Here is a 23,965-nt window from a genome sequence, read left to right as displayed (position 1 = left end):
TACATAAACAGAAGAAAAAGATGGTTTTAAATGATAAAATGAAATTTGAGTACTTTATTATAGTCCGGGCTACGATCTTATTTGGACCATTTACCACGCTGAACCGCACCGATTTATCCATTCCAGTTACTGAACTGGACCAATTGTATATTAAGAGAGCTAGCTCCACTTCCTCATTGAAATTGGACCAAAAACTAGCCAGAAGTTCGACAAGCCGATTCAAACTGAAATTGACCCGATTAAAAAATTTTATTTTTTTATTTATATTGATGGATTAATTCACTTTATGATTTTTTTCTATATAAATATATAATGTTTTATAAATCTAGATTTTATAAATTTATGTATTCTAATGTATAAAATATTAATATTACTATAATTTAAAAGAAAATCAAATCAACATAAAACCATAATCATTTTCAAAACTGAACCGTTTGGAATCAAAATCGTTGCAAACCGAACAGGAACATTTCCGTGGCCGCATCTACCTATTATTATATATCCTTGAATTGGCGCACCATTTGTGTGAATTACCCTGCAACAAAAATGAAGCAGACCAGCATAACTGGTTAAATTCGAAAATCACTAAGGATTCAATCCATGCCATCAATGGACCCCCTCAAACAGCGTCCACATCTGCCTCGACTGGGAGAACCAATCTTATTCGTCAGCCGTCATTTCTTTCTGAAAGCCGGATGTTTGAGAGGCAAAGTTAAAATGCATAAAACTCAGTTTTGAAGATTTCTAGTCTTGCATCATTAAAATTAATTAATTAATTAAGTGCAACTTCATCCAGCTGCATCCGAGGTTCATCTATTCATATAAACTACTACACAAGTGCAATCCTCTGCCTGTCTGGTTCTTGAGGCCTTGGGTCAAAGCTCACCTTCATGCTCACAGAATAACAACCACTACCTAGCCAAACAAAAATACGACAAAATACATGGTAAAATAATTAGAAATGTTTCTGCAAGTACCCAATGATGCTAGTAATCCATCCATCAGAGTGCTAACCTGCAGTCGCTCTTGCAAAAGAAAGCATCACCTAGAAACAAAATGAATTGGCTGCCTCAACAAGTCATATATCCCTACTTCCCTAGGCATAACACTGGCACATGCAACGGGGCAGTTGGATAAATTAACGCCTGAGATTCAATTGTTGGAACCATCTCATATTGCAGTCATAGGGTACATCTGATTGATGTCATCTAAACGAAATGCCATATCATCTAAATGCAAGCACTCCGATTACTTCTTGAAAAATAAAATTTGAAGACGACATTAATACAAAGACCTTATCTCAAGGTATGCAGAAAGACATAAAGCTTACAAGGTCTTTCATTTGGATCTATTGTTGTGATTCAACCATTCAAGTCACCACCATGTCACCCTATGCTTAAAGATACATTACCTGTAAAGAAGGCAGAAAATTGATTGTTAGGAACATTCACTTCTAATAATTCTGTTATTGGTGATACAGTACAGACAAAACAGTGACTTCTACAACATAAATTTTGGGTAATAAGATATTGATACCATTTTACCTCAATCAATAAGACTTTAAAAAATTATTCCATGGTTGAAGAAACATCATTTTGGTAATAGATGTAGCTCATAGTCATGCAACGTGGAGGCACACACCCGGATGAGGTGAGGCTTAAAAAAATAAAAAATAAAATCAAATAATCATAATCTCTACTAATATAACTTTGTCATAAGTACTACTTTACAGAGTATTAATATGCATAATCGCTTAAACAAACATGTAAAAATGAGTAGACTTCATCAATCTCTTTACTTTCATCACAAGAAAGGTTTGGAGAGGACAGGCAAGGCTAGAAGGTTAGGGAGGAGTGGGGGAGAGTCTTCCCAGACAGCCAGCCTAAGCAGTCACGGAGCAAAGGTTGCTCAAAAAAGATGGAGAAGGGGACAGTGGAAAGCGTCAGAGAGTATAAGTTTTGAGTTGGCATCAATGCTACAGAAGATAATGGGAGTCCCTTCTTGTGTCATTTCCCTCCTGCCAAGAATAATTATTTCAGTGAGAAAGCTCCACAGAGAAGTAAGGAACAATATTATATCTGAATCCCATGCTTGAGTTTTCCAGTCTCGTTGCACTTCCAATTAGCCTTTCGTCATTCTTATGGAAAATAAGATGGATGTTTAATAACAAAATAATGGATATGTTTAGGATGTTTACTTCTGTCAACAAGTGCATGTATCATACACAGAAAATAAAACGAGAGATGGTCAATGATGATAATTTGATAATTTAGTGATGAAATGAGTGAAGAAGAAAGGGGAAATCCTTAAACATCGTAGAGGAAGTGATCTCAAAAGATCAACAATTTTCTGATATTGATGCAAAATTAATTTCAAAACTAAACTAAACGGCAAAAAAAATACTCATATAGCCAACTCCAATTAAAAAGGGAGTAAGGCTTGGTTATTATGGAAAAGATCATTTGTTTCATACCACCCTGCCTGGTCATCACTTTTTTGCTTGTGTATCGCGTTCTGTTGTCCACTTGGGATCGTCAACTAGCCCACTCTGGAGTCCCAGTTTTGCGCTCCCCTCTGCAGTCCAAATACCTCTCTGTCTTATCTTCAAGTCTTTCTAATTTTTTTCCCATTGTTAACCAGGAAAGCATCATGAACTCCCTTCTCAAGTTTTTTTCGCCCAAGCATTATCTCCTTTACATGTTATTTACACCAACATATGGACTTCTATTATCTCTAATTCTGCATTCAAATATTATTTTGTTTTCCGTTGATATATTTTCTTGTTATACAGTGGTCGAGCAAAAAAGCAAGGCAAGAGATGGAGAAGTAACAGCAAAGAAAGGTCCCCCAGACAGACAAAAAAATTCCTTTTGCTAAGAACTTGTCATCAGAAAGAAAGTTTGAATAGGATGCACTGAGCCTTGAGAAGGAAGGGTGTAGACTTGGGCAAGTAAGCCAGGAATTTCTTACGGTGAAAGATAGAAAGCAGGCATATCCTCCAATTTGAAACAATATCCACTTAGCAGAAGAGACAATGTCATATGTTGTCTAGCAAGTACCACTAAGATGCAAGCCCAGAAGGAACTGAAGTAGTAAAGAAAGACTTTCTTGAGCTCTCCCCTTGCCATGCTTTCCACCGGTCAACAAGCAAAGCAACAAAAGAAAACTATATTCCTCTATTATTCCTACAGGAAGGACACTTTTTTTATGGAATCATAGGTGGCATATCAATTTTAAAAAATATATTAAAACATTTGTAAGGTTTTAAAAAATCTGCTAGCAATCCCTTCTGTTATATTTTTAAGTTAACATCGTGATCTTTAAAACTCAAAAGAGAGAGACAATTAACCTTTCAACATCACATTCTTTTTATTAAGTGAATAATTAAAATTATCTGAGTCATTTTGGAAAATTTCCCTTCCAAACTTACAGTCCGTTGATTTGTAACAATTCCCATGATTCACCTTCAATTTATATGATTCTTGGCTCGCTGTAATTCACCCATCGATTCGTATTGGTAAGCTACTAATTCAATACGAATCGTACGAGTTTAACAACACAGTTTAGTAATTTCTTATCCAATTTCTATTATCGCATCTCATTAGCTTATTATTAAATAATTACTTGTATTAGTAGTTTCTTATTGAACAAATGCTTGTATTAGACTTTCACTTTAATTATAAGCATTATGATTTTATGAACCACCATTATATAAGGCAAATTAATTTCAACAACATTTGATATTTAAGACTCCATCATTAACGAATCTGAGGTGTTAAAAGCTCCCTCCAACAAACTCTTTCCCTGTCCGTCGTCCTATGATACTATCCATGATTAGGAACAATCATCACGGGAATTCTAGAAACTCAAGTGAGGAAATAACGTCCTAACTTTGCCAAGCTCAGACACAATATGAGACTAGATTGGTTCAAGTAGAAGCAAGGATGAAAGCTAGGATCTCTCAATTGGAGTCTTAGATAAAGAATCAACGCAAAACCTGACAATTTTTTCTTTTTTTGTAATCCTAGCAACAATTGCAACAAAAACTCAAACACAAGTATAAATAGCAACTATAAATAGCAACAGTAATATTCCAAATAGAGGCATTTGAATTAATGACAAAATTGACGCACGAGCAAGAACAAAGATGACTATCAAGAATCTAGCACAAGCATTTGAACGCAAGCAACAAGTGGAGAGAAATAGTTATATGGAAGACAGCTTCCTGGTTCACTGCACAACCTATAATAGCTCTTCCTGAGATTATGAAGGGATCATCTAGCACTAATGTCAACAATATGTTGAGTTCAAATCAAAATTTATTGCTTCTCCATTCATTAAAAAGCTCACCAAATCTGAAATGGTGGAAAAAAGGGCCAAAGGTCTTTATTATGATTGCTATAAACTTGATTTTGTTGATCATCAATACAAGAAATTGTTTTGATTAGAAGAGAAGTAGATGGATCGAATGCCCATGGTAGAAGATGATGCCGCAAAAAGGAACCCCATGTACCACTGTAACGAAGCTTATCTAGAATTTGACTTAAAGACAATCTCCTTCTCTAAGAGAGTGAAATATAGATGTCGGATAAACCAAACCTATTATTCAACAGAGTCTAAATATTGAAGAAGTCAATCAATTATAGCATATTCAATTTTATCAACAACAATCATATTGACTTCTAGTTCAATTAAGAGTACTACAATCAACTAATCGTATGAACCTCCATTATATAAGGGGTTTCTCTTTATTCAATAGAACATGTAGAATGCTTACAAAAATATTTGTGATCCGACACTCTCCCATTAATGAGTTTTAAGCGTTAACAATTCCCTCCAACAAGCTCATTCCCTGTCCAGCGTCTCGTGATGCAATCTGTGATTTGGGACCTTAACAACCTCCATGGTGTCGAACATGGATTAACATGATGTCATCCCCACAAATGATCTAGATCCCCCATCCAAGATTAGAAGATTTTTTTCCCCCCATTCCTCACAAGAGACTTATTTCTCTAGAACAAGAGATCAAAGTGATTTTCCTCATTTCCCTAGTAAGTTGACCACCTTACACCATTGGGACACTTAGAACAAAATACCTATTGGATACACAAGTACTAAAACATTTTCTCATGACATCTACCAAATAATTGTTTGTTGCATTAGTTTTATAATTTGTTGATCCCAAGGACTCCATTGACATCATTGCATGTAGGAATAAAGGAAGTAGAAGGGAAAAAAAATGACCAAATGAATTGTGTAAAACAAGTATATTTATACAATTAAGGTATGATCAAGAAAAAAATGATTCCTCCCAAACAAAAAATCAACTCTATCAAGTTTAAGTAGTGAAGAACAAATAGATACTTGTAAGAACAGTGAAAAACAAGACTAGAGTTGTGGTTGGCTGATGAACAAGGGAAAGCATGGGAAAAGGAAGTATGCAAGTACCGAATAATAAGAAGAAAAAGGCCAATCATTGTACACCAAGCCAATCTCCAATTTCATAAAAGTAAAAATTCGAATCAGTTCTCTTAGAATAAGCATAAGATCAAGAAGCCCATCATCAAAAAGCAATAGCATTGATTAGAAAAATAGCTATCAAAATATTCATTTAATAGTAACAAGAAGAAAAAGGTCAATCACTAAGCACCAAGCCAATCTCTAATCTTGAGAAAGTGAGAGTGGAATCAATTCTCTTATAATAAGAATAAGATCAAAAAGGGCAATCACTAAAAAAGCAATAAAATTAATCAGAAAAGCAACTTTCAAAATATTGAATTAACAAACCTTTGGATCTATAATTTTTAATGTATTGGGAAAAATCAACCATTTTTCTATGTCCCACTTGGAAATCACTAATGCTAGGGAAAATCTGAAACTGCTTCTGCCTAAAATCCAAATTAGAAGGATATTTACTGATCATAGCTTTTAGAGTACACTGTATGTGAAATTATCTCACATATGTGGGGCAAGATAAGAGGATCCCAGATAGCCTTCTCATGCGCCTCTTGTAAAAACTTGAAAGTCGAGCATAATGATTTAAGCCAGGCTGATCCCCCTTACTTTGTTCACCCAGAATGAGACCAACCTCTAGGGAAGAGTCAAACATAGTGGTTGATTGAAACCCTCCATTCCTCTAACACAGGGCAAAATAAGAAGCTGCAGCCTAAAAAGATCATTTGTAAAGAGATAGCCCATAAACAAGAACTTTGGCTACCATAATTGAACAAATAAAATGAGTAAATGATCATTTTATGGGAAAAGAAGAGCCTCCTCAAAACAGTGTCTCTTGAATCAATTCCATAAAGCACTAGGAATAAAAAAGAGGAGAAAACGCATAAGCAAAAGCATACTTCGGCAACTTGGAGTACTAAAATAAGCTAACTATCATAGTATATACAGAATAACGATTGTGAAATATTTGCTTCAAAAAGATGTTTTAAATAAAGAAGATAAAAAATCGGAATACAAATGAGACGAGAAAATAGGCACAGTGTCCTTAGGGCTTAACTTTTAAGCAGTATACGAAGAGAAGTATAATATAAAAGAGCTTTTTATTTCAAAAAGATTTTATAGCTGTTTGGATTAAATATATCTAAACCTGATATAATATGGATAATGACTATTACACTAAATTAGATATTAAAATAAATTAAAATATCTCATCACTAAACAAAATATCTCCAAATTATTTTAATGACGTTTTTAATAAAAAATACAGTAAATTAAAAATTAAACATCATAAACAAATATAATAAATCCAACAATATTAAAAATTATGCTATGTTCTAATTTAATAAGATCATGGTGTCTTTAAATATAATATTACTACCATAAAATGAAACAGTTTAAATAAAAATAAAATAGTTATAAATTATAAATTACATAAAATTTATCTACGCCAATTACAATCTATCTATTAGATAAGAAAAACAATGATAGATGAAAAAGAATAAGAAAGGTTGTTATATCCTATTTAGGATATAAACAGCATATTTTTTATTTTTAATGTATAACTATTTGGATAAACTTGAAATTTTAAAAGTTCCATTAAAAGGGTGTACGGACTCCCATGTTTTTCTTAAAAGAGCTTCTATAAGAAGCCAAGATGAGGTGGCTTCTTCCAAGAGTGCTTCTATTCTTTTGTAATTTTATCCAAACACTCTAAAAACAGCTTATTAATTTAAAAGGCCACTTTTAACTTTCTAAAAGCCGTGCCAACCGGGCCCTAGTGTGCTAAACACCAACTTAATCTCAATTGAAGGTGGAGTCAAACCTTTTTGATCATTCAAGTCAGATATCATTTATCTACACTAGGATCTGACCCATGTTAACAGCTTTCTTCTCTTATGAATTTTCAATTTAATAGCCAAAAAGTGGTCTCATAGACCACCTACTGTCCAATCCACTAATCAGCGGGTTCATGCCACATAGAAACCAAGATCTGAGGATATTATATCTATAGGAGAGAATTCAACATAACTGAAATCATCTAAAGCTGTCAAGGACCATTTGAAGTGGGATGCTAAGGAGTGAGGTTTAGTGATGAGGAAAATACAAAGCAGATTCGGAATAGAATTTTGGCCCGGTGGTGAAGTAACCATCAAAAGAAATGATTGCTTGCACATACAAAGACAGTTATGCTATGAATCCTTTTTCAGATAGATGGGTCTTACAAGATTAAGATTTCTTATATAATTCAAAAACCAATTTTGCATTCAAACATGACAATTGAAAATGACTCTGCAGACCTATCAGGGATATCTTAGGACCTGATGATCCCCATCCTTAAGCAGCTAATTACAACTCATCCAAAGGGGGTAGTTTCACTCATCGCACTCACAGGAACTAATTTTCCATGGATAGGCTAATTTAAGTTCAGAATACTAGAACACCTAGGTATTCAGAAAACTTAGGAATATGTGTGTATAAGTGGAGCATTATATTCATCACAGTTCATAATTTGGAGTAAGATCATATTAAAAGTGGATGTGGAACAGTAACAGGTTTTTAACACAAAAATGAGTAATATGGGATTCTAGTTCCTACAAAAATGGACATGAAATTTAAAACCTGCACCATAGGAGATACCTAGACATAGACATACTTAGAAGCTTAAAAAAATTATTCTTGTTTCCGGCAACTAAGACTAAATTTCTATTTCAGCGACCAAAATTCACCAGCTGACTAAATTTATATTTCTTCAACATCCAATCAAAAGTCCAGAGTTTAAAGCCTAACCTTGCCTGACTTCAAAAAAAGCTAGCGATTCCGTTCTGGAGGCAATGGCCGATTAAATCCTCCCCTTCGGTTCATATATTGCCTGGGCTGCCGCTTCGTAACCACTCTCACTCCACTGACGTCCGCACCAGGCACCGGCTTGCCCTTCGTGGAATCAAAGCCAGCTGGAATCCCTAACTTCTTCATCATCTCAATCTCATCCTCATCCACTAAAGATCCTTCTACCTCTGCTTCTCTATCTCCTCCTCCAGCGCTGTTATTGTTATTCCCAATCTTCTCCAACTGCTCCCTCGCGATCCCGTCCAAGAAATCTGACACAGCTGCCCTCTGCCTATCCCTTTCTCTCTCTCTTTCCTTTTCCTTATCTCTGCCATCCTCGGTGTCATGACGGTGACGTTTTCGGGGTGGCGATGGGGAAGGAGTGCGCTGGTTGCGATGGCGGCGGTGAGAACGAGACTCCGGGGAGCGTGAGCGAGAACGATGGCGTTCAGGAGAGCGTGCGTGTCGTGAGCGGGTGCGGTCAGGTGAACGGGTGCGCGAGCGGGTGCTACGGGTCCGGTCAGGTGAACGGGTGCGTGAGCGGGTGCTGCGGGTGCGTTCTCTGTCTCTGTCTCTGTCTCGGTCACGGTCGCGTTCGCGTTCGCGTTCGCGATCTTCTTTGTCTCTGCGTCTTTCTCTGTCTCTTTCTCTGTCTCTGTCTCGGTCACGGTCGCGAGCTCTCTCTCTGTCTCCCATGGCAGCCGAAGAGCTGAGAGTCGGAGAATAAAGTGAGAGTGGCGGAAGAGGAATTCCAATTTCAATCGGAAGGGTTTAAGAAATGTGGAAAGCAAGACTGTAAATCTTGAGAAGTTTTACGAAGGTGCCAAGTTTAGATTTAGGTAAATTATATTTGGTCACTGTATTTTAATCAATCTCTCTATTCTTTAAATTTAACACTTAAATTTTCAGAATTGTCAATCCATCCAACATGGAGTCGTTCTATCTATTCTCAAATAATTGTGAATTTTTAAAAGTGAATATTTAATAAATTTTAAATATTATAATTCTGTAATCATTGTTTATTAATATACTTTAATATCTTATAATATACAAATATTTAAATACTCAAAACTACAACTAAAAAGCTTTCATTATCCCTAACTTTACTCAAAATTATTAGTTTAAACTCATTAATTATTATTTCAAATCAATAAATCGAAAAATTAAAAGAAAAAAATATTAATTCAAATAAAATTTCATTTTTCCACAAAAATTCAAATATACATTTAAATATTTTCAAGTATTTAGGTTCATAAAACCTAAATGTATATGATTGAGTTCAAATTCATTAAATTTAGATCGAAAATAAAATAAAAACTGATTGTGAGATCAAACGATTCCATCATAAATTCATAAAATTTAAATTCATAATACCTAGATTCATCAAATCCATATGGATATACGACACCTCAAGAACACCAATTTATAACTCGTGAGAACCTACATAAAAATCGATTAAAGCATTGTTGATGACAACGATGGAGGATGGTTGTAGTATGGTGATGACACTAAAGGAGGATGATTGTAAAGAGAAGGAAAGCATGAGCTAAGAGAACCAAAGAAGAGAGAGGGATGAGGGAGATATGTGAATTGTTTGGGAGATTTGTTAATTTTAAGAATTTTATGGTGAGGGAAAATAGAGGATTAAATCATGCTACATTTGGTATAGGATTACAAGGGGTTAAATAAAATATTAGTTAAAGATAATAATCAAATCGGATATGCACTACATCTTTTTAACTTAGCCTCTTTAGTTTCCCAGTCAATTCATAGACTTAATTGGCTAGACTTTTGAAAACTTTATAATTTTTCTTTCTCGAACTTTTTGACAACTCGTGCAAGCAATTACTTCTCTTGGAACTAGTTTAGTATTTAATTTCTCTTTCTCGAACTTTCTGGCAACTCGCGCAAGCAATTACTCCTCTTGGGACTAGTTTAGTATTTAATTTCTCTTTCTCGAACTTTCTGGCTGCCCACGCAGGCAATGACCCCTCTTGAGACTAGTTTAGTATTGTGAAGGAAGGCAAGCTTTAGAGCCTAGTCTCAAATGGCAAATTTTCAACCCTTCATTTTATCAATGTTTAGGATGAGCTATAGATTCCTATTCAAGATTAAAAGTCTCAGGTCTTTGGACAACCTTATATTTTATGTAGCTTGCATTATAATGGGGATTCTAATCAATAGGACTATAATATTATATGAGTTGCTTTTCTCACTTTTTGAATGTCAAGCTATATATGTAACGACCCGGGAACCGGACCGCTACCGGCGCTAGGATCCAGATCGACTTAAGGTCGTCGGGACCCGTAGCAAGTCTACTATATATCCTGTCATACCTGATAAATCCCATACATGATCATACATTTGTATAAAAACTTTAAACTTTTCATACACCAAATTTGACCTGAGCATGCACCATAACTATAAACACAAAACCCCATACTAGAGCCCTCATCAAATGCTCTAGTTGGGTCCACATTACATACATCAAACTTGGTTCAACATATATCATCATTAAAAACATTTCATAAAGATCATGTACCAAAAGGGATTAACCATACATTAGGGCCAAGCACAATACTAATCCTCATTACATTACTGTACAAAACCTTACATAACATCATTTTACAATTTCATGTCCACTACTAGACTATTACACTTAACACAACCTTCAACCTTGACGACTTCCCGGTCTATCTTGAACCTGCAAACTTAGGGGTTAGGGGAGAGGGGTGAGCTTCTAAAGCCCAGTGAGCAGAACAAATAAAACAATTTAATATCATATGCTCTCATGAAATGTATCACAACACAAACAATTCACCTCACAGATGGACTTATCACCAGTAACCCTCTGCATAATCCAATCGTGCCAGGGGCGTAGTGTAGGCCACACCTAGTCTTTCTCTTACATATAACATATCAAATCATGCTGGGGGTGTAGTGCAGGCCACACCCGGACTTTCTCTTACATATTGCCAGGGCGTAGTGCAGGCCATACCTGGACTTCCACATCATAACATAGCATATCATATCGAGGGCTAGTGGGTCATCCAATATCCATCCATATCAACAGCAAAATATGCAATGCATCATATTCGTGAATTCTAATGCAATAACCTATAAACATGGTAATCGTGATGCATGAACATGCTTAAAAGCTTAGTTACTTTTTAAAAATAAAAGTAGTTTTGTTCTACTCACCTCTGGCTGACTCTGAAACAGCTAAGACTACTGGCCTCCTTGGGTCCTCGGGTGTAACAGCCCGGAAACCGAACTGCCACCGGCACTAGGATCCAGATCGACTTAAGGTCACCGGGACCCGTAGTAAGCCTGCTATCCTGTCTGTATACCTGTGAAATCCCATACATGATCATACATTTGCTGTAAAAACATAAAACTTTTCTTCTTTCCAAGGCTTAACCTGTGCATGCACTCTCTCTGTGCTCTACTAATCCCTACTAGAGCTCCTCATGGCTCTAGGCGGATCAAACTCATAATGTTAAGCCTGGTTTTGCTCATAAACATACAACAATAAAGAAACATACATAAGCTGATCATGTGACTCCACAATGGGATTACAAGTCTTATAGTCAAGCACTATTCTATACATTGTACATACACTGTACATATACATTATCTCTATACATTTACATTTACATTTACATGTCCACACTAGCTAGTACACCACTCTGTACTCTTCCTGTACCCTGCTGAGTTCTCTCTGACCTCTGAACCTGCACAACTGGAGTTAGGGGAGAGGGATGAGCTACTATAGCCCAGTGAGTAGAATAGGCAAATAATAGGTGATAAAACATGCTCTCATGGAATGCAACACATAATCACATAACCTCGGCCGGACGGATCAAAACTCCCTCTATCTCATCTGGGGTACCTAAGTACCATGTGCCTGGTCCCCGTAGGGCTGTTCCAGGTCTTTATGCCTGGTCCTCGTAAGGCTGTTCCAGGTCTTTCCTCTGAGGGCTAATGAATCCTCACGAAGTCCGTGCCGTCTCACACAAGCAATGTACAAGGAGCAGTGCCAAGTACAAGGATAAATGCAATGCATCATCTTTGTGTACACTAATGCACTCACCCTAGAGCATATTCATGATGCATGAAGCATGATAAAATATTCAGTTCTCATATTAAAACATTAAGTTAAATTCCACTCACCTGGTTATCTCTGAACTGACTCTGCAGGTTCTGACACTGGACTCACTGCTGATGTCCCTGATTCCTCTGGTCCGTACCTACACAGGTGGACTCAAATGAGGGACTAAACTCACTCAAGAACATCTCTAAGAAACTCCCCAAAACCCCTCTAAACAATCCTCAAACCATCACATAAAACATGCAAAAGAAAGCTGGACAGGGCACTTTCGGCGGCAGGTTCGGCGGCCGAAACCCCACGCCAGAGACGAAACTCATGCATGTTCGGCGGCACCTTCGGCGGCCGAAGGTCTCGTCCAGAGACGAAACTCACACACTTTCGGCGGCCGAACTCCCTCTTTCGGCGACCGAAAGTCCCTTGCTAAACCGAAAGCCTAGCTTTCGGGGGCAACCTTTGGCAGTCGAACTGCCTCCACAAAGGGTTCGGCGGCCGAACCTTCCTTCGGCGGCCGAACCTGGTTTTGCCCGAAGGACAGAACCCTGCTCTGTTTCATGCAACTTTGCCCAAAAACCTACAACCATGCATAGCAACTACTCCCAACTAGCATATACACATATATATGCACAAAGGGGTCTAAACTACCCTAAAACCCCAAACAAACAGAACACAGAACACTTCAACATGCTTGACCACCACAAATCACCAAAAACCTCACCTAAACCTAAACATGCATACTACCCATACAAACTTCATAAAACCTTTCAAAATCATCAAAGAAGCTCAGGATCTTCACTTACCTCTTAAAGAACTTGAGGATGAAGGATCCTAACGTGGAGATATGAAGAAAAGCTCTTCCAAAGCTCCAAGCTTCAAAACTTGGTTCTTTTGCTCAAAACCTTCATAAATCACCAAAACTCTTAAAACTCTTGAAAGATTTGATGAAAATCATGGAAAACATGAAAGTCAACGTAGGAGAGGCTGAAACTCACCTCTGGCTGCAAGTGGAGGAGAAATAACCTCCTTCCACCGACCCTTGGCCCTTTTATAGGTGGCTGGCCAGACCACCTTCGGCAGCCGAACGTGAAGCCGCAACCATGCAATGTTCGGCGGCCGAAAGTGCCCTTCGGCGGCCGAACCTTTGCATTTCTCCCTTGTTGCTTTTCTTTCAAAACTAAATGCTTTTAACAATTCAAAACATGAAAACACTTGGAAAACATATGTCTTACCCTTCTCGAGGGTTCCGACACCCGAGATTCCACCGGACTACAGGAATGCCGATGCCGGACTCGAGCCGGGTATTACATCGGGTCTGATACTACACTGGTGGACTCAAATAAGGGACCAAACATACTCTATAAAGACTCTAAACATCTCCCCAAAAACTCTCCTAAAATATCATAAACATGCATGGAAGAACAGGCAAAGGAAGGCTAGGCAGGGGACTTTCGGCGGCAGGTTCGGCGGCCGAAGGTCCCTTCAGAGTCGAAAGTCAGGCACTTTCGGGGGCAGGGTTCGGCGGCCGAAAGCCTTCACAGATCCGAAAGTCACAACCTTCGGGGGTAGGTTCGGCGGCCGAAACTGGCTTCGGCGGCCGAACCTGGGCTCTCCCAAAGGGCAGAACCCGATTCTGCCTCTCACATCCAGCCACCAAAAACCTCACAACATGCATTCAACTATTCTAAAACATGCATAAACACTTATTCAAGCATATAGGGGCATAAAACTAGCCTATACCCCAACAAACATCACTTGTAGCATACATTTATCATTAAACAACATAAACTCTAACATTTTACATCTACTCTAAACATGCATCAAAACCTTTAACCCCTTCTTAAAACTTACTTAAAACATAAAAGAAGGTGAGGATCTACACTTACCTCTTGAAGATCGAGAGGAGAGGTGATCCAAACTTGGAGATTGGGAGAAAATGAGCTCCAGGGGTCTCCAAGCTTCAAAACTTGATCTTGACTTAAAAATCTTTCAAAAACAAGATAAAAACTCATAAAAACTCGAAGAGATTGAAGGAAAACATAAAATCAACCAAAGGGGGGGGGGCGAAATCTCACCTATGCCCGAAAATAGAGAGAGAAAACTCGCTCATTTTTGGACAAGGGGCCCTTTATGCCAGACCACCTTCGAGGGCCAAAGGTGCCTCTGCAAGAGGCCAATGTTCGGCGGCCGAACATGAGGTTTGGCGGCCGAACCTGGCTTTTTCCCTCCTTGGACTTTTCTTTCAAAACTCAATTTCTTTCTTCATTAAAACCATAAAAACATATAAAAACATTTTAGAAAACCTTTATTTTACCCTTCTAGAAGGATCCGACACCCGAGAATTCTGGATTCCAACGGAGATTCAGCCGGAAGGTAGGAATTTCGACACCGGAGTCTAGCCGGGAATTACAATATATGAAAATCCCTTTGGGCATTACTCATTGAGAGCCATCTCAAGTCTGGCTTTTTTCTAGGTTTGCTTACTCTTTTGTTAAGGCTGTTTATTTTTTTTTTCTCAAGAGGCAGCAATCATCTATCAGGAAGAGACTTCTCCTCCATCTTCTCGTGCTCTCAACTTTGATTACTAATGTGCGTCGGAACCACTAAAAATAAATTTATACTTAAAATAAAACTTGTGATAATGATAAGTAGAGTCTATCATATTGGAAGTAAATTAATTTTATTGAATGAACAAACAAATAATAAAAATAAAAATAGAGGAAATTTTGATCGTAGAGAAGTGAAAATAAATAAAACTAATTCAAATAAACAAGTGGTTAATTTTAAGAAAGAAAATCAAGGTGAGAATTGTTAGCAAACCTAGAGATTACTGCAACCCAAACACGCAGCGGAAAAATTAAAAATCTTTGTTTTCCTTCACGGGATCTGTGTGCTTCGTTTAATTCGAAAGGAATCATAAGAGACTAACCAATTAGACTCGACGAGAAGATATTATTACGGACTGATGGTGCTACTTTTTCAACTAACACCCTCTATGGTATCCACATGAACGTCTTTTATCCTTTTAGAGCATTAGCTCTCTCAAAGATGGATAAGCTATATGCTTTTCCAATCTGCAGGTCAAAACGATTTCTCCAAAAACCGTTACCCCCATAATTCGTAGTAGGAGTTTTATACGTTATAAGTCTTTTTGTTTTCCCATAATTCTTTTCGCAAAAGAGTTGTGTTTATCACCCACTATCACAATCTCGCAGATACTCAAATATCTTACGTGACAGTTTGTTTTGATAAGAAAAATTGAAAATCTTTTATCTGTAACAGTTACAAATAGACTGCAGATCTTTTAAATATTATTATCTTATAATAATAATTAATATTAATAATAATAATATTTTTATTATTATTAATTATACTAATGGGCTTTTAGCCCATTAATATGACATAGCACATCAAAAACGTTCTTTGTGTGTGACCCAATAGGCTCATATTAATTGGCAATAGGGCTAGTCCCACAAGACCCATAAATCATAAGCGGTCTCTAGTAAAACATTATGACTACCCAACTAATATGAGGATTGATAGTCCGATAAAGCCTAATAAATAGAACATGTATTAATCCCTCTATCACACGATATTTAATTTGAAACATAAGTCATGGTCAATGTCAAACTTATAATGTTCAAACTTATGATTTCTTGATCTCTAAGTAGACTGATAAAATCAAATGATATTGATCACACTGTCAATTCATTTGAGTACGACCATGCATTTCTCAGTCTCACTTATCGAGGGGCCCAGAAGATATCTCTCTCAAAAAGAGGGACAAATTCTATCTTGATTTTTCAATATCCTCTACATAATTTCTATTATGCTCAATCATAACCTTTATGATTGTCCGATTAAAGATAATGTTTGGTTATGTCAAAACATAACAGTCCTTATGTTGGAAACTATGACAATCTCAAGTCAAAGGATTAAGACATAACTATTTTGAGATTCGCTTATGACAATAACCTATGTACTTATCTCAATGCAGGTCCATCCAATACTTTGTTCTCTAACAAGTATTTATGATTATTGAATTATATTAACATATATATAATCATCTCATGATTATCAATTAATAATCATACTAGTTATATTTTATTATTATCAATATAATAATAAGTAACAAGGGATGTTAATTATTATTATATAACATGTAAACAAATAATAATGATAATAAAACCTTTTTTTATCAATAATTAAAATGACATACAAAAAGGTCTAAGATAATGGATTAGGGCAAATACACTAACAAGAATTATTCAATCAAAGGAATAATTTTAATTTCAGTTTTATTGGTTGATCACAGATGTAAAGATAATTCCAAATTAGTTATTGATAAACAAATTATAGATATCGAAGATATTTCAGATATCCAATCATTCCTTGGATTTTAAATAGTTTAGAGACGCTCGTTAGTTTGTTCTAGTTTTTGGATAAACGTAGGAGACACTCATAAAATTTAACCCAATTATAACATTAAGAATTAAAAAACTTGATTCTAACTAATAAATGCGAGATGCTCAGTTCATTTAAGTTAGGTTATACTGTTCTTTAGGAAGGCCTTATACAACCTAATTCATCACTTATTTTAGTTCAACTAAATAATTATAGATTTAATCAACCTGAATAGCAACATATCATCCTATCAATTGAGCAATGGCGTCTTAATGCAACAACCAACAGAATAATAATGAGCATTAGACATGAAAACAATATAAATATTAAGAATATTTAAAGAAACAATAGAATCACATAAATCTCACAACCAATTGAACTTAAACCTCAATTGTCTTTTAACTAAAAGAAGAATTTAGTCACACATGTTCATAACTGAAATACCACAAGAGTGTTTTCAGTCTCCTAAAGCTAATTTAGAATGAGAGATGCCTTTGTACATCAGAATGTCATCTTTATATAGCACTAAAAATCTTAACTCAACCTAAATACTAGTAGCCAAAATCAAAGTCAAGTCTGATATATCTTGGCAGATGAGAATTATCTGTTTGTATCTCTTATTTGGAATTGGACTCTGATTCTTCTTCACCAATTATGTTATGCTCATAATATAATCCATAGTGAGGTATATTTGGGAGTTGGAGTTCAAGCATGACTATGCTTTCTTATCCTTTTTGTGAACTTGGTTACGCCTTTGTGAACTTGGTTACACCCACGACTCTTCTGATTTTAGATTGTAGAGTTCAAATACGATTTTATTTTTGTTATTCTCCAATCCTTATTTAACATACCAAGATATCAAAATTTAAATAAATTAGCCTATTTTAAATAGAATTAAACTCAATATCTAAGTGTTTTAAAATATTAAAACTATACAAATGTGCATCTTAAATTAAACTTGTCCTCAAGTATGTATTCATTAATAAAAAAAACTCATAAAAGTTACCCATAATTAATGGCTCAAAGAGTTAAGCTAATTCATTTTAAGCAACTAGCATACCACTGCAAAATCTCATCAATGTATATAAATTATAAAAAAAATACCAACACAATCTTCAAAGATGAATTGCCACAAACTCATTTCTTAATATGTTATTATACAATTAAGTTCAAAAAATTTTTAAATTAATGCATAAATAAACACATATTCAACCAACTAAGGAAGTCTTTAAAGTTATAATTTTCACCAAGGAACACAAAAATCTAATTTTTATTTATTTATTATTATTATTTATTTATTTTTATGGTTTTTGTTTGAGATTTTTATCGGCTCCTATGAGGGTATACTCTCCCAACACTGGTTTTCTCCATTCATAAAGGACATCCCTTACTTAAGGGAAATGGGTCTGAACCATCCAAACCAACCGTTGATAGTAAATCATATCATTAGTAGTATGTTTCGAACTATTGACGGTCTCTACGGGGTATAATTCTTCCTATCACTTGCTTTTTCTATCTATAAGAGACATCTCTTACTTAAGGGGAATAAATATCATACCATTTGAACCAGCCAATGTTGGTAAATCACTCAATTTTTTTATAGAAAAAACTTAATATTGAATTCCTTGGGATATTATTGAGACTCGCCATAGTAGGTTAAAGTAGAGTTTCAAAATGCACTATTGGTCTTTTAACAAGTAATATCAATTTACTTAAATATGAGTTTGCACATTTCAACTCAAAAAGACAAATGTTAGAATCCCCCTCATGATTTGCATAAAAAGATAAGAGAAGGTCATTTGTGCTACCTACTAAAAGTAATTTAATTTAACTCTAAAAGTCATTTTTTTAACTAAAGAAAACCAACAAAACAAAACATAAAATAATTAAAACAAAAGAAAATAAAGCTAAAACTAAAGAAAAAAAAATAGATGGGTCACATGTATATGGACAGTAACTCTCCCCCACACTTAGATTACACAATCCTCAGTGTGATGAAAATCAAGGCAATTAAAGCATTTATACGTTCTCTAAACAGCCTTCTCCCACACTGAAATCAAAGTATAAAGCAATAAGAAAGAGGTTAGAATACGACCCGATGTAAGGAAAGATGCAATGGCCATCTACTGTCACTGTTTATGTGTGGAACAGATTGTGGCCTGCATGTCTGTAATACCCAGCTAGACTCTGGTATCGGAATTCCTACCGTCCAGTGGAATCTCGGATGTCGAAAACCTCTAGAAGGGTAAAATCATGTTTTAATAAAATGTTTTAATGTATTTTAAGGTTTTAAGTAAGAAAGAAATTGAGTTTTAAATGAAAAAGACCATGGAAGAAAATCCAGGTTCAGCTGCCGAACCTCATGTTCGGCCACTGAAACTCGGAGGTGGGAGAGATCTAGCTCCTTGGGCCTCCAAACTCCAAAAACTTGTTCTAAGCTCACAAATCTTCAAAAATCAAGTATACGCTTATTAACACTTGAAAGATTTGAGGAAAAATCATCAAAATCAACCACAGGAGGGCATGGACTCACCTCTGACCGGAAATGGGGAAGAAACTCGCCCATTTTCGGCCATGGGGCTTCTTATAGGAGCTGGCCAAGCCACCTTCGGAAGCCTAAAGTGCCTCCAAAACTCATGCAAGTTCGGAGGCACTTTAGGCTTCCGAAGGTGGCCTGGCCAGTCCCTATAAAAAGCCCCATGGCCGAAAATGGGCGAGTTTCTTCCCCATTTCCGGTCAGAGGTGAGTCCATGCCCTCCCGTGGTTGATTTTGATGATTTTTCCTCAAATCTTTCAAGTGTTAATAAGCGTATACTTGATTTTTGAAGATTTGTGAGCTTAGAACAAGTTTTTGGAGTTTGGAGGCCCAAAGAGCTAGATCTCTCCCACCTCCGAGTTGGATCGCCTCTCCTCTCAATCTTCAAGAGATAATAGTAGATCCTCACCTCTTTTCATGTTTTGACTAAGTTTCTTGAAGGTTCATGGGGTAGAAATGCATGATTAGGTTAGTTGTTTAGAGTTAAGACTTATGTGCTTTTATGGTTAATGTATGTTGTATAAGTATGTTTGATGTGTTTGTGTTGGGGTTTAGGTTAGTTTGAGACCCCTATAAGCTTATGTATGTGTGTATACATGTTTTGGAAGTGTTGGATTTGAGTTGAAAGGTTTGGGAGGCAAATGTGCATAGGATGGCTGAGTTCTGCCACTTTGGAAGAACTCAGGTTCGGCAGCTGAAGGGACTTTCGGCCGCCGAACCTGCCTGTGTAGGCAAACTTTTGGCTGTCGAACCCTGCCCCCGAAAGTGGACTTTCGGCTCTAGAAAGGAGTTTCGGCCGCCGAAGGTGCCGCCGAACATGCACGAGTTTCGGATCTGGAAGGAACCTTCGGCCGTCGAAGGTGCATGACTTTCGGCTCTGGAGGGACTTTCGGCTGCCGAACCTGCCGCCGAAAGTGTCCTGTTTAGTCTTCCTTTGCATGATTTTCTATGCATGTTTGTGATGTCTTAGGGGGTTTTTGGAGAGTAGTTTAGAGTCATGTTAGTATATGTTTGGTCCCTCATTTGCGTCCACCTATGTAGGTTCAGACCCGAGGAACTGAGGACCCCAGCAGTGAGATAGCTACTTCAGTGTCTTGTCAGAGCTAGCCTGAGGTGAGTAGAATGGACCTTTATTTCCAAAGCAAATAAATAAAATTGAGCATGTTCATGCATCACAAATGCCATATGATATATTAGGTTGTTTGCATTAGAATTCACGAATATGTTGCATTGCATAATATGATGATGATGTGGATGAATGTTGGATGATCCTTTAGTCCTCACTATGATGAGATATGATATGATGTGATATGGAAGTCCAGGTGTGGCCTGCACTACGCCCCTGGCACAATGTAAGAGAAAGTCCGGGTGTGGCCTGCACTACGCCCCCGGCACGAATGGATATGTATGATATGATATGTGTAAGAGAAAGACCAGGTGTGGCCTGCACTACGCCCCTGGCATGATTGGATTATGTAGAGGGCTATTGGTGATAAGTTCATCCTTGATGTGATTTGTTTGTGATGTGATGCATTCCATGAGATCATATGTTTTTAAATATAATGTTTTACTATTCTGCTCACTGGGCTCTAGTAGCTCACCCCATTCCCTTAATCCCCCAGGTTTGCAGGTACGAGGTAGTCCGGGAAGTCAGCTAGAGTAGGAAGTTTTATGTATGTAATAGCTAGTAAGTGGACATGAGAAAGAATATGATGTAATGAATAGTATTGAATAGTCATGTAATGTAATGATGTTTATTGAGGTTTAGAGTTGTGCTTGACCCTAGCATGTATGGTTAATCCCTTTGCGTATACATGATCTATGTAATGTGTTAATGATGTTTATGAAAACCAAGCTTAATGTATGTTATTTATCCCATTGGAGCATTTGATGAGGGCTCCAGTGTGGGGTTTAATGTTTATGATTATGAGTTGTGCATGCACAGGTTAAGCTTGGTGAAAGAAATAAAGAAAGATTAAAGTTTTTATGTAAATGTTGATCATGTATGGGATTAAACAGGTATACAGGATGTATGTTAGGCTTGCTACGGGTCCCGGCGGCTTTAAGCCGATCTGGATCCTAGTGCCGGTAGCGGTCCAATTTTCGGGTCGTTACAGATGTCACTGGCTTTATTTGCTAGGCGTGCTAGATGGGTAGCAACGCATTCCGGATGCTTTCAAAGTGACTATCCATCTGATTGATTTTGGCATTAAGAGCCTGAAAAGCTTATTGTGCATCAAAGGGAGGCTCAGTCATTGCCAGAGTAGGGATAATAGGGCCAGTGCATATAACTCCTTTCTTAAACACACGATTTAGTTGAGGGATGATGGGACATGGAGGATAAAGAGAAGACATAGCACCATTTTTGCACAATAAACCCATATCATCAAGGCTCATTAAATCTAGAGGCAACAAGTCATAAGCTTTGTGCAAATTATTATTTGTTAAATCAATTAGTCCTTTATGTAAAGCTATGTGAGTGACTATGTGTCCTAATATTAATGGTCTACGGTGACTAACGGCAGTTCATAACTGTAAGGCAATGAAACAATCCAAATTGACCTTTTTATTCTTGATCATACACTTAGAAAAAATAACTCAGTTTTAGATAGGATTCTGAGAGAATCTTTCCTTCCTAAAAAAGAATATGCAAGCAAACGATGTAGATAGACTAGAGCAAGTGAGTGTAAATATGAATCACTGGACTTGGCAGGATTAAAAGGTGCTGGTGGTTGGTGTGTAAGCATTTCATGATGGACTATGGATTAAAATCATCATAGATGTCAGAGTATGCATTCAAGTAAGCATCAGAGTGCAGATTCATTATCAATCAGCCCAAGTACTTTATTAAATTATGTTAGTGAATATGCAAATTATTGACCCAATAGTCTGAATTTTATAACCCCAGTAATATCCTATGTGCAATCAGTGAGTGAGGTAATGGAAAATGTGGAATAAAATTCCCATATTAGTTCATAGTAAATGGGGCAGTTGATGGTAAAGAAATTCACCCAACTAATATTCTCAATCAAGACATCCACATTCAAATTTAATTCTTGTACAGTAGAGGCATGTAAGGTCTTATCTTGTACAACAGGAAGAGATGAAACTACAACATACCTTTCTTTTTCCTTTGTGCTTGTGAATCGAAGGTTACCATGTAGCTGTGATGGAGTTAGAGGTAAGTGATGTCTACCCCTCCTAAGTCATGATCATGTACCTGCAACAGAGACATTCACAACAGTTAGATTAGTTTATGGAGATTCAGGAGGGTTATTATTTGTAGAATAAGTAGAGGTGGAGTGGAGGGAGCCGGCGGAGGGTTGCTTGCGACCGACGGTGGGTGATGAGGATGGATTGGTTGGAGTAGAGACAACCATTGTGGTGTCACGTGAAGGTCGTTTGTGATGATAGTGTCATTAGGTGGCTCAGGTAGGCAGTTCATTATCAGTGCATGGAGCATGAACGACTTATTGTGGTGATGGAGGTGAGGTGGGTGTGGCGTTACTTGAAGGGCTTGATTTTGGAGAAGCGACGCGATCCGGTGTAGTCACATTGAGGGTGTTGGCGGCCACTTATGGTGATTCACCATGCGATGGGTTGTGCTTGCTAAAGGTCTTTGCCCGCCGACCGTTGATGGAGGAAGAGGGGATGCTTGATCGGCGTTTAAGAGACATGGTGTGTGTGTGCAGCTGCCGTGGTAAGAGAGAAAAGAAAAATAAATTGATTAGGTTTGGGAAGAGTAAAAAGTAAAAACAAAGAATAAAAAGAGAGGAATAAATATTGAAAGAAGCCCGACAATTAGCTCGTGCACCAAAACACATTGTTTTGGGTATGGGAGAAACAACGCAACCCTATAAAAATTGAAAATTGCAAATAGAAAAGAAGATTTAAAATAAATAAATAAATAAAACATAAATGAATGAAAATCAAAATAGGAGGTCACTCTAGTTATTCACCATAGGGTTGGTTATGGGCATAACAAAAAATGCAAACATTTTCCTGTTATTTTTTTCTTGAATTAAAGAACAAAGAAAATAAAATCTAACTAGAGAATGGTAGGAGTAGTTCTAATTTATAGTCGTGGCTGGACTTGACTTCTTTGCAAGCTAATTAATAAAGTGGAGGGAAGTTACTGAGACTAATTTCCTCAACTTGCTGTGGTTAGAAATTCTCATAAAAAGGTTTGAGGCGATGGCCATTGACCTTGAATGACTTGTTGGTGTCCATACTCCTTATTTCTACAGCACCATGGGAAAAAATATTAGTGACAATAAAAGGGCCAATCCATCTAGTGTGTAATTTACTAGGAAATAATTTCAATTTAGAATCATAGAGCAGAACTTTTTGACCAACTGAAAATTATTTTCTAGAGATCATCATTCCGAATTTCTTTTAGCTCTTACAATTGCACCTTACGATGCACACCAACTTCATCCATACTCATATTGCATTGTTTTACTGTCCAGAAAGCCTTATGCTCAATCTTCATAGATAAGTGGCAAGGCTTGCCATAGATGAGGTGGTAAGGGGACATGCCTATGGGTGTTTTCTAAGCCATTCGATATGCCTATAAGGCGTCCTCCAACCTGAGACTCCAGTTTTTACTATTAGGATTGACTATTTTTTCAAGGATGGAC

At 36.9% G+C, this 23,965-nt stretch overlaps 1 protein-coding gene across 12 annotated transcripts; it reads right to left on the bottom strand.

Moving 5' to 3' along the window:
- Positions 1-732: 732 nt before the first annotated feature.
- Positions 733-9,105, bottom strand: LOC110599836 (U4/U6.U5 small nuclear ribonucleoprotein 27 kDa protein). Of its 12 annotated transcripts, XR_006348480.1 has the most exons (6): positions 8,242-9,105; positions 1,799-2,017; positions 1,545-1,656; positions 1,331-1,411; positions 1,015-1,108; positions 733-915 (listed from the first exon to the last, which is right to left on the bottom strand). XR_006348480.1 is itself a non-coding variant. In XM_021736419.2 (2 exons), exon 1 carries the CDS (start codon positions 8,974-8,976, stop codon positions 8,263-8,265), a length of 714 nt encoding a protein of 237 aa, XP_021592111.1. In that variant the 5' UTR covers positions 8,977-9,105; the 3' UTR covers positions 1,130-1,411; positions 8,247-8,262. The 12 variants fall into 12 exon arrangements, 3 of the variants coding, with proteins under 3 accessions (XP_021592111.1, XP_021592108.1, XP_043806280.1); XR_006348481.1 differs by lacking the exons at positions 733-915; positions 1,015-1,108 and adding an exon at positions 1,113-1,145; XR_006348477.1 differs by lacking the exons at positions 733-915; positions 1,015-1,108 and adding an exon at positions 2,474-6,166 and having other exon boundaries at positions 1,130-1,411.
- Between the last annotated feature and the right edge of the window lie 14,860 nt (positions 9,106-23,965).

The sequence above is a fragment of the Manihot esculenta genome, chromosome 14 (genome assembly GCF_001659605.2).
Source record: "Manihot esculenta cultivar AM560-2 chromosome 14, M.esculenta_v8, whole genome shotgun sequence".
In the NCBI taxonomy this organism is placed as follows: domain Eukaryota; kingdom Viridiplantae; phylum Streptophyta; class Magnoliopsida; order Malpighiales; family Euphorbiaceae; genus Manihot; species Manihot esculenta.
Note: the sequence above shows the minus strand (reverse complement) of the source record. Positions and strands in the feature narration are given on the sequence as shown.